This window comes from Ailuropoda melanoleuca, chromosome 2 (assembly GCF_002007445.2).
Source record: "Ailuropoda melanoleuca isolate Jingjing chromosome 2, ASM200744v2, whole genome shotgun sequence".
Classification (NCBI taxonomy): Eukaryota; Metazoa; Chordata; class Mammalia; order Carnivora; family Ursidae; genus Ailuropoda; species Ailuropoda melanoleuca.
The window spans coordinates 128,466,897-128,477,689 of record NC_048219.1 but is presented as its reverse complement, the minus strand read 5'-3'; the positions used below and the strand labels follow the sequence as shown (position 1 = coordinate 128,477,689).

The 10,793-nt window shown below is 37.8% G+C and overlaps 1 protein-coding gene across 1 annotated transcript in view; it reads left to right on the top strand.

Annotated features, from left to right (window-relative positions):
- Positions 1-376: 376 nt before the first annotated feature.
- Positions 377-10,793, top strand: part of CCDC148 (coiled-coil domain containing 148) — a 231,019-nt gene continuing 220,602 nt past the window's right edge. The window contains exon 1 of the mRNA XM_034654599.1: positions 377-653. Within this exon, the coding sequence (XP_034510490.1) occupies positions 629-653 (25 nt within the window). The 5' untranslated portion in view covers positions 377-628. The remainder of the gene's footprint in view (positions 654-10,793) is intronic.

Below are 10,793 nucleotides of genomic sequence, written 5' to 3'. Positions count from 1 at the left end.
CCACCCGCCCCCTCCCCCGAAGCGGCTCTCCCACCACCCCTGGCGGCGGCGGTGGCCAACTTGCCCCTCTACCCGGTGCCCATGGTGCCGCCTCCGCGGCCGGCGTCGACACGGACTCAGCCCCGGAGCCCCCTCTACTGCCCAGAGGCCGCCGCCGCCGCCCGCCCAGCCGCCAGCCCGCCTGCCCAGCCAGCCCCGGGCTCCCGGGAACGTCAGCACGCCGCCGTCCCCGGACCTGCTCCCCGCCAACCCCATTGGTTGGAAGGAGAAGGCTGGCCCTCCCTATTGGCCCGGCCCTCATATTGAACCGGCCAATGCAAACTGCGGTTTCAGGTCGCCATAGAGACCGATGCTGTTAAGAGCGAGAGGGCCTGAAGAAGGTGGGGAGCGAGGCTGAAGGTGTCTCAAGCTTTGGGAACGGGAGGGGGTGTAGGGAAGAGGTACAGGGGAATTCCTGACTGCTGGCTCTAAAACCTGAGGCAGCTTGTGCTTTGGCTTCCTGTCAACCCCAGCTGTGCATGGTAGGGTTTCTTCCTCACCTCACCTCGAATGCATGAGAACCTAGGAGTGGGCATTTCGCTTTTCTTGCGTCTGGGAGCCCCTGAGACTTTGCCCTTTGACCTTTGACATGTGTGCAGCTTCTGCTACTCCAGGTGAGTTTGCGTCCTATCCCTTAGTTCGCTGCTTCCTGACGTCACTGATCCACCTGAACTCTACTTGTTGTTTTTCGTCCAACCACTCCGCTTTCCCTGGGGCGGACCTTGCCTCAAAATGTTGGGTTTAAGAACTTACAGCCCTACCTAAAGGAGCCTCAAAGAATATTTCATTTGAATGATATTTTGGTAAGGAAACAGGCTAACGTATATTATGTTGGATGTCATTGAGTCATCACATAAGATAATGTGTTCCCTGCTTCTCCAAGCAAACCTCTAATCTCACCATTGAAAGATATTTATTAAAGACCCACCTGTGTGTACATTCTGCACTGTGAGCTTGGCAGGTGCATGCTGTTTCCGCTAAGAGTGGGGAAAGACAGGTGACAAAGACAATTCTTAATGCCTTCTGATGATCTCAGAGAGTAAAGAGAATAGATTACAGTTGATAGATGTTGTTTTCTGGGTATTTTCCAGTTTACCTCAAATTTGATAAAGAAATGAACTGAGAAATGCAATCAGTACATTGAAAAATCTTGAGCTTTAATAAGTTCTTTGCTTTCCTTTAGTCACTTTGTGCTAATTTGTCAATACCAATTGTTTTTTGTAAATAACCTTCATATTTAGATACTGGCTATTCAAGTGGGTCNGTCAATACCAATTGTTTTTTGTAAATAACCTTCATATTTAGATACTGGCTATTCAAGTGGGTCTTCCTGAAAATATTAGGCTTTTAAGCATTATATAGCACTGATGTTCTTAGGTTTCTTCTTCTGGTGATTTTGCCCTGTTAGTAAGATGTAAGAAGACAATGTTTATGTTAGCACCCTTCAAGTTGGAGGGACCGTATTTTGTGAAAAAGCTGATAGGATTTTGGAAATTACAAATATTTATTGAGAGAAACAGATGAATGTGTGTGAAAGCTACATATGCCTAACTACTGTCCAGAATTTTAAGTTGAATAATATGCTTTGCTATTAGTTTTTATCTTACTATAATCAAAAATTACAAAAATAGATAAGACTTGTTAATATGGTATCTTGATTGGAAAAACATCGCTTACAATTTGTGGTAAAATTTAAACTTAGTTGGTAATCCTATCCAGGGTTGAACTGTGGAACAAAACCGTTGAATATATGAATGTTCCTCCTAAATATCTCTAGAATTGGGAAGGAAACAGAAGGACCATAGTGCATGCTTGTCTCATGCCTTGCTATCATGGAAGTTTGCTCATCATGCTTTTCATTTCTGGCTTTTGTGTGTGTGTTTGTTTTTGGAGAATAGAAAAAGTAAAATGCAAATTTTATGACTCATTTTAAATGTACTAAGAAGATTTCAATGATTTTTTTTCTCCAATCTTTTCTTTTTGTATTTTCCTCAGATCACGTGTGATGGGTATTTTGATATTGTGTATTCCATGTTTGTAATGATTAAAATGTCACTAAAATCTGTGAATAAAGTCCCCTAATATGTTACCATTTAACATTATTAATTATTTTTTGTAATTCTTATACAGAGTTGAAAGATTTCTTTTGAACTTGCTCCTTTACTACCAAGTACTTTGTTGCAGGAAAGTCTATGCTCTCCAGACTTGGCTGGGTCTTCACTGATTCTCTAAATTCCTTTCCTCATCAGGAGGGTGATTAAACAGGACACTTAACCAGGGACATTATCCAGGGCACTTCTCCCAAACCTGTTCTATTCTGCTCTCCTCAAGCCCCCACTGTACTTTTTCTTCTTCCAGTTCTGTAAGGGATCTTGCCTCATACTTGACTGAGGATCCATCGTGAGGTTTCTGTTTAACTCTCCTAAACCCCAGTATCAGTTTTCACAACTGATCACTTAGTTTGGTCCTGACTGAACTCATACTCCATTTCTACTCCTAAGCATGGGCCATCTTACCTCCTCAAGATTATCCTACATTGATTATAATTTCTCTCTTAGCTCATATGTTTTTTCCTCCAAAAAAAATTTTTCCCTACACCTTACATATATCTGACCCTTTGTGAAGACACCCTTCTTTCAGCCTACTTCCCTCTCCATCTATTGGCTTTTCTTTTCACCAAAAAACAGTCTGAAGGGAATTTCTTTCAGCTTTTATTTGTTAACCTTCAATATCCTGGACCTTGAATACAACTGAAAAGATTCTGAAGGTAGTGCACTTTTTCCTCAAAATCCTAACTCATTTTGCCAGTAAAGTTCTCTCCTGCAAAAGGGCCTTTTACTTGCAAATTGCAATGCCTTAATTCCAGATTTCCAGTGAAGGGTAGAAACCATTGTCTCCCACTCTGAGGTTCCATATAAATGCAAATGAAAAACTTGAGAAGAGGAAGCATTTAACCTGCTAGTCAAACCACCTAGGTAGGTGGGTCTAACTGCTGGGAAGTAGAGGTGTGAAGAGGGGGCTGGGGCAGCCTGCCTGTGGGACCTAGGGCAAAGTTCAAAAGACTGAAAAGGTTTGGTGAGCACCACCTTCAAGAAAAAAAGTAAACTGCAGATTTCAAAGGGTTTTTTTTCAGTTACCATCTCAGAAAGAAGTCAATCAGAACCTTTCATGATTATGAATACTGTGTAACTTTCCAATGTTTGTTATTTTCATATTAGCTCATAATGATTGATTTGTACTCCTGAAAAATAATAGCAGAGGCAACAAGGAAAAGGGGGAGAGCAGAAACACTGCCTCCTTTCTCAGTCTTGGAGGCCTATGGAGAAGGTGGGAGCAGTAAATATAAGAATTCCAAAAAACACACTAATTGATAGTTGTTTTTTTTTGTTTGTTTTGAAAAGGAATGTTAAAACAGAGGCAGGTGGCAAATGGGGGAAAGAGAGCAGTGGAATGAACTGGAATGGCTGCTAAAACTTAATAATAGTTCTGCTCAGGATTTCAGGATTGACTGTGTCGCATATCCAGACCATTCTCTGAATATGCAAATCATCCCCTGTCCTTAGAGGCCCAGCCCAATAAGTTACCTCTAAAGCCTTTTCTGAAAATTTCCTCACCTTACCCACGCCTCTGGAGAGGGTAATTTCTGGGTCAGTATTTTATTATGGCACTCTCTACCCCACGGTGTAGTTATTTGTGTGTGAGCCTTCTCTCCTGGAAGATGGAGTATATGTAATAGTCATGACTGTATCCTCTATAGTGCCTTGGACTACTAAAGTGTCTCCCACACTAAGAAAATCCAACATTCATTAATCCTTTTTTTTAGTCCTTGGAAGAATTTGACTTCCAACAATGAAAACGTAGAATCAGTAATGTTGGGAGGTACTTACAAAAAGATGGGACTAGAGGTTCAGTGTAGAGAAGTGAGACAACATAGGGCAGAGCAGAGGAGAGGTTTCTGCCATGTAGCCTCCCAAGACAGAAGAGCCTTAGATCTTATCTCTAAGAGGACCTATCCTTACCCCTCTGTGAGGGAGGGACCAGTGTGAGAAGGACTGACTGCATGTGCTTTGGGATGAAGTTATCATATTCAGAGCTAAAATTCTGTGTATTGGGAAAAGCAGTTGAAACTCAGCTTTGTCAAGCAGTAAACGAGGGTTACCTAAGTTTTTTTCATCTGAAGTATCCAGGTTGCTCTGTTTTTTGGAACATAGTGGAGTCAAGAGAATGTAACAACTTTATAATAAAGGCATCAAACATCTGGTAAGTGTAGTAGACATGTTTCCAAGTACCTATATCCACAGCCCTTGAAGTATGCAGCCCTGCAAGCTTCATGGTCTAGCATCTGGCCATGGTATCAGCCAGGGGAGACCTGATTCAAATGTAACGAGTTCATGGCAGACCATTGGCCATAACCTATAACAGTGCCAATTAGATTCTTCTCCTGGAAATTTGGAATTGAGAGAACAAGTGAGCCAGAAAGAACTGCTGTCTTGGCCCTGATGTTTTCTGGGCTCCTATTCTCCCCACGAAGCCAGAATGAAGCCACTTCATTTTTTAGTATTCCATGAGCTTTCTGTTTCTTATAGTCACCCCTAATACATACATTCTTTTCCAGGTTTCCCTTTAGTCTCTGTTTCTTACAATAAAAAAGTTTCATGACAATGTTAAGCAAATATTTGACAACAAAATCAGAACGTATATTGTGACCATCTTATTGCACTGTGAAGTGTAACAGTCTAAAACTGTCTAACAAACAAAAAAAATGACCTGTCTAGTTCCAAATATTGCCAGTCTCAGTTGGGTAAAAGAGCTTTATTTAGTGTGGTGTCTATTCCTCCCCACTACCCAACCTCAAAGCCATATATTCTTCAACTCAGTTATCCTCCTGTGAAATTGGGAGCAAGAGAAGAACTTTGGGAAGATGAGCAATATGATTGCTTTTTCAAGGTAGAACCATTTGCCATGCTACTGGTGTAGGAAGAAAAAATTAGAATTTATATTTATTTTACATGTGTATACTAATTTTTTAGAAACTGGGTTAAAAAATAAAAATGAGATACGAAAATTTACCAGAGATATCAGTGACCACACAGCTTAGGGGAAACAGATTCTGAAGTCTAATTTCCAGCAATTTAAAGAAAACCTTTCAGGAGGAAAACTAGACTTGATCCAATATTGCTATAATATTTTAGCTAAAATAATCCAGTTTTCGACAAAAAATTATGAAACATGGAAAACAAAACAAAACAAAAACCAGGAAAGCATAACCCAAATTCAGAAAAATAGGTAGCAAATGGACATGCTGAGTGGGCCCAGTTGTTGGATTTTGTAACAACTGATCAAAACCNAAGCATAACCCAAATTCAGAAAAATAGGTAGCAAATGGACATGCTGAGTGGGCCCAGTTGTTGGATTTTGTAGACAACTGATCCAAACTGGCTACTATAAATACATTTAAAAGTTAAAGGTACAATGACTCAACAAATAGGGACTCTCAATAAAGAAACAGAAAATGTAAAAAAGAAATGGAAACTACCCACTCTGAGGAACAGAAAGAAAAAAAAGTTTGAAGAATAATGAACAGAGCCTCAGAAACTTGTGGGACAACTGGGAGTACAACAAAGAAAGGAGGGATAGAAGGGTATATAAAAAATATTTGAAGAAGCAGCAACCTAAAACGTCCCAAATTTTATAAAAAATTCAATCTGCAGATCAATGAAACCCAGTAAATTCTAAGTAGAATAAACATAAGAATCAAAACTAGATATATCATCATCAAATTGCTAAAAGACAAAAACAAGAAAATTTTGAAGCAACAAGAGAATAACGAGTTATTATGTACAAGGAAACCACAGTAAAATTAATAGCTGACTTCTCATCAGAAATGAAAGAGGCCAGAGAGCAATGGAAGAACAGATATGAAGTGGTGAAAGAAAAAAAAACCACCTATGGATCGAGAATTCCATATCAAGCAAAAGTGACCTGTCAAAAATTAAGGTGACAGTCCTCATAAATGGATCTATCTTGGAAGTATACTAATACATACTGGTGGAATGTATGGACTGATGGATTCCATATAGTTGCCAGCTTAGAGTGAAGCCTAAAGCAAAAGAAGGCTGTCAGACAGATGCAGGGCACTTGGCAAGTCAACAATTTCCATTAGTAAAGGAGCTCTAAACTCAGTGCCAACCCTGGGACATCAAATGATCACCACACCAAACTGTTGTATAAAGTACTAGATTTGAAGTTATTTTCCTTAAATAAATTTTGTGAAAATATGACTTCATTAGTTTCTTAACTCCGAAACTATCTTTCTGCTTCATAAAGGTGGAAATAAGCTGATTAGAACAGTAGGGGAGAGAGCATAAATCACATATAAGTGCTCTCCTTATATCCTACCCTCCAACCATGGCACCTGGCCCTTCCCATTCCTGGACCCCTGTTTCCTTTACACACCAGGTCAGCTAACTCTCATCACAGGGCTTCCACACAACTGGTTACAATTTCTCTGCCTCTCAGGTTCGACTAGGGAGATAAGTTAACAGCACCTGCTAGTATGTTATCTTGTCAGGAACCACAAGTCAAGAAATGCCATATTTTTCTGTCATTTAATAGCTTTTAAAAACAAGGAAAAAATGATGAAAATAGATGAAGAAAAGCAATTGACAAGATACAACACCCATTCATGATACAAATGTCCAACAAACTAGCAACAGAAGGGCACTTCCTTTATGCGATAGAGTGCATCTATGAAAAACCTGTAGCTGTCATTGCATTTGTGGTAAAAGACTGAATAGTTTCCCTTACGATTGAGAATAAAATGATGTCTACTCACATCTTTTTTATTCAACATTGTTCTGAAGGCCTTAGCCATTGTAATAAGGAAAGAAAAATAAAGGCATATAAATTGGAAAGGGGAATTTAAAACTGTCTTTATTTACAGATGACATCGTATACATAGAAAATTCTAAAGAATATACAATAAAAGTAATACTAGAAGTAATAAATGAATTTAACAAGGTCAGAAGATATAAGATCGGTACATAAAAATCAGTTGTATTTTTATATACTAGGAATTAGCAATTTGAAAATAAATTTGAGAAAACAATTCCATTCATCATAACATGAAAAAGAATATGATACTTAGGAATATATTTTAGAAAAGTATAAGATCTCTGACCTATAGATTCAATGTGATCCCTATCAAAATCTCAGCACCCATTTTATGTAGAAATTGATAAGCCAGTCTTAAAACACACACAGGGGTGCCTGGGTGGCTCAGTGGGTTAAATGTCACCCTTTGGCTCAGGTCATGCCCTCGGAGTCCTGGGATCCAGCTCTGCATTGGGCTCCGTGCTCAGTGGGTAGTCTGCTTCTTCCACTCCCTCTGTTGCTCCCCCTGCTTGTGCTCTCTCTGTCAAATAAATAAAATCCTTTTTAAAATGCACATACATAGAAACAAGAATAATAAACAACAACAACAAAAATTGCAACAGAGTAGGAAGAATTGCCATATCTGATTTCAAAATTTATAAAAAGTTGCAGTAATAGAATATAGTATTGGCATAATGATAGCCATGTAGATCAATGAAATAGAGTAGAGGTACAGAAATAAGTCCTTACATTTATGGACAATTGATTTCCAACAAAGGTGCCAAGGTAGTTCAGTGGGGAAAGGGGTATCTCTTCAAGAAATGCATTGGATATCCATATGCAAAATAATGAACTTATATTCTTACCTTACAACACACAGAAAAATTACTCAGTTTGCATCATAGACCTAAGAACTAAAATTGTAAGACTTCTGGGGCACCTGGCTAGCTCAGTTGGAAGTGCTGTGACTCTTGATCTCTGAGTCATGGGTTCAAGCTCCATGTTGGTTATAGAGATTATTTAAAAATAAAATCTTTTTTTTTTTTTTAAAGATTTTATTTATTTATTCGACAGAGAGAGACAGCCAGTGAGAGAGGGAACACAAGCAGGGAGAGTGGGAGAGGAAGAAGCAGGCTCATAGTGGAGGAGCCTGATGTGGGGCTCGATCCCATAACGCCGGGATCACGCCCTGAGCCGAAGGCAGACGCTTAACCGCTGTGCCACCCAGGCGCCCCTAAAAATAAAATCTTAAAAAAAAAATTGTAAGACTTCTGGAAGAAAACACAGTACAAGAGTTCTGTGGCTTTGCTTTAGGCAAAGATATCTTGAATTTGATCCATAAAAGAAGAAATTGATAAATTGGACTTAATAAAAGTAAATGTTTTTTTTTTTAAATACAAGTTTGTCTTTTAAAACACATTAGTAAGAAAATGAGAAGATAAGCCATAGACTGGGGAAGAATATTTTCTTTTTCCTTTTTTTTTTAAGTTTATTTATTTATTTTTTTTTAGTAATCTCTATGCCCAGTGTGGGCCTCAGACTTAACCCTGAGAACAGGAGTAACATATCTTCCAACTAAGCCAGCCAGGTGCCTGGGGAAAGAATATTTTCTAATCATAATCTGATAAAAGACTTGTATCTAGAATATATATTGAATTTCTAAACATCAAAAGTAAGAAGGCAAGCAACTCAATTTAAAAATGTCCAAAATATTTGGATAGACATTTCACCAAAATGTTATACAAATGGTTAATCATCACAGGAAAAGATACTCAGCATGATTCAATCATAAAGGAAATGGACATTAAAACCATAATACAATTATACAACCACTAAAATGGGTATAAGGCAAAAGAGTAGTAATACCCAGTGATGACAAGGATGTGGAAAACTGGAACTATCATAAATTGCTGACTGGTATACCCACTCTGGAAAACCATTTGATAGTTTCTTTAAAATATAAATGTAAACTTAGCATATGACTCAGCAATTCTACTTCTAGATGTCTACTCAAGAAATAAAAACACATGTCCACACAAAGATGTTTACATCAATAATACCAGTATTATTCATAGTTGGGAAAAACCAAAATAATCAAAATGTCTATCAACTAATGATTAGATGAAATGTGGCACAATGGAATACTATTCAACAATAAAAACAACGAACTATTGACATTTGCTACAACATGGATGAACCTGCAGTATCTTACGCCAAGAGGAAAAAAGTCATAAAAGGCCACTTTTTTTTAAAGATTTTATTTATTTATGTACTTATTTTAGAGACAGAGCTTGAGTGGAGGGAGAGGGAAGAGGTGAAAGAATCTCAAGCAGACTCATGCTGAGTAGCCAGCTTGATGAGGGCCTTGATCTCACGACCCTGAGACCATGACCTGAACCAAAACCAAGAGTGGGACTCTTAACTCACTGAGCCACCCAGGCGCCCCAAGGCCACATGCTGTATGATACAATTTGTATGACACTTCCAAAAAAGAAAAAAATATAGAGACAAAAAGCAAAGTAGTGATTACCTTGAGTTGGGATGGGAAAATTGAATGCAAGTGGCTATGACAGAACATTTTTAGGTGATGGAAATATTCTAGAACTGAATGGTGATGATTGCACAATTACACATTTATTAAAAATAATCACATTGTATGCTTATAATGGATACATTTTCATGAAATATAAATTATGTCTCAATAAAGCTATTACAAACAAAAACTTTTAAAAATGACATAAGCACATCATGTTAAAACTCTCATTTGTGAACACTTAGTAAATTTGGAAACAATTTTCTAACATGATTGAAAATCTTCCAAATAGCATTTCAGTGGATTGAGATGCCATTTGTTAAACATTAAAGAAAAAAAAAACTTGCAGGGAAACCTGATTGATAGGGAAGTCAGAAATTTGTTAGAGAAAAAGCCTAAATTACAACCTTAGTACAACTATTGGTTGGAGTTGAAATTTGAGTGTCATAATTGAGTACATGAAGCCAACTTTGTATTTCTTCCATATCTTTTATAGCCCTTACAGCCAAGTATGGGAATAAACTGATCTTAAACTTGAATCCTTCCATGACCAGGTATTAAACCATGATTTTCAAGGTAATGCAACATTTTCCATCACAAAACTCTCACTAAAATTTATTTAAATTATCAATACTATAAGGGCACCTGGGTGGCCCAGTGGGTTGAGCATCCAACTCTTGGTTTCAGCTGGGGTCATGATCTCAGAGTCATGAGATCAAGACTGGCATTGGGCTCTGTGCTCAGCAAGGAGTCTGCTTGGGATTCCCTCTCTCCATCTGCCCCTCCTTCCATCAAATAAATAAATCTTTAAAAAAAATTACCAATACCATATATTTCAATCAATCTTTATTTGTACTTTTGGATTGCCCAATATTTGTGTTTTTATAATTTATATGATGATATTACATTTAAATAATTTATAATTATGTTTAGTAATAGAGGTATGTCATTGAGAATGTTGGAAACCTCATTTTTAATAGAACATCTTTTGATAAAATGTACATTCTTTCCCTCTTGTTTGGTTTGTTTCTGTTGGTTTTTTAGTTTTTCTCTTCTCTTTACCCCAGGTGGTAGATAAAAATCTTTGGAAAACTACATTCTAATTTTTTGGTGTTTTCTTCATCTTGAAGATCAGTTAGATCATTTACCTCTAACAAGTCACATTTGAATTTCTAACATCAATAGAATCTCTAATCATAACTGTGATCCATCTTGAGAGAGGTCAATGAAGTCTCAAGTGGTACTGAGAAAATTATTCTTCTTTTGACACAGCCAAATGATGTGAAAGTGAGACTTAAATAACAAAAATACTGTAGAAACAAGGCCAAGGAAATTGCCATAAAGTAGA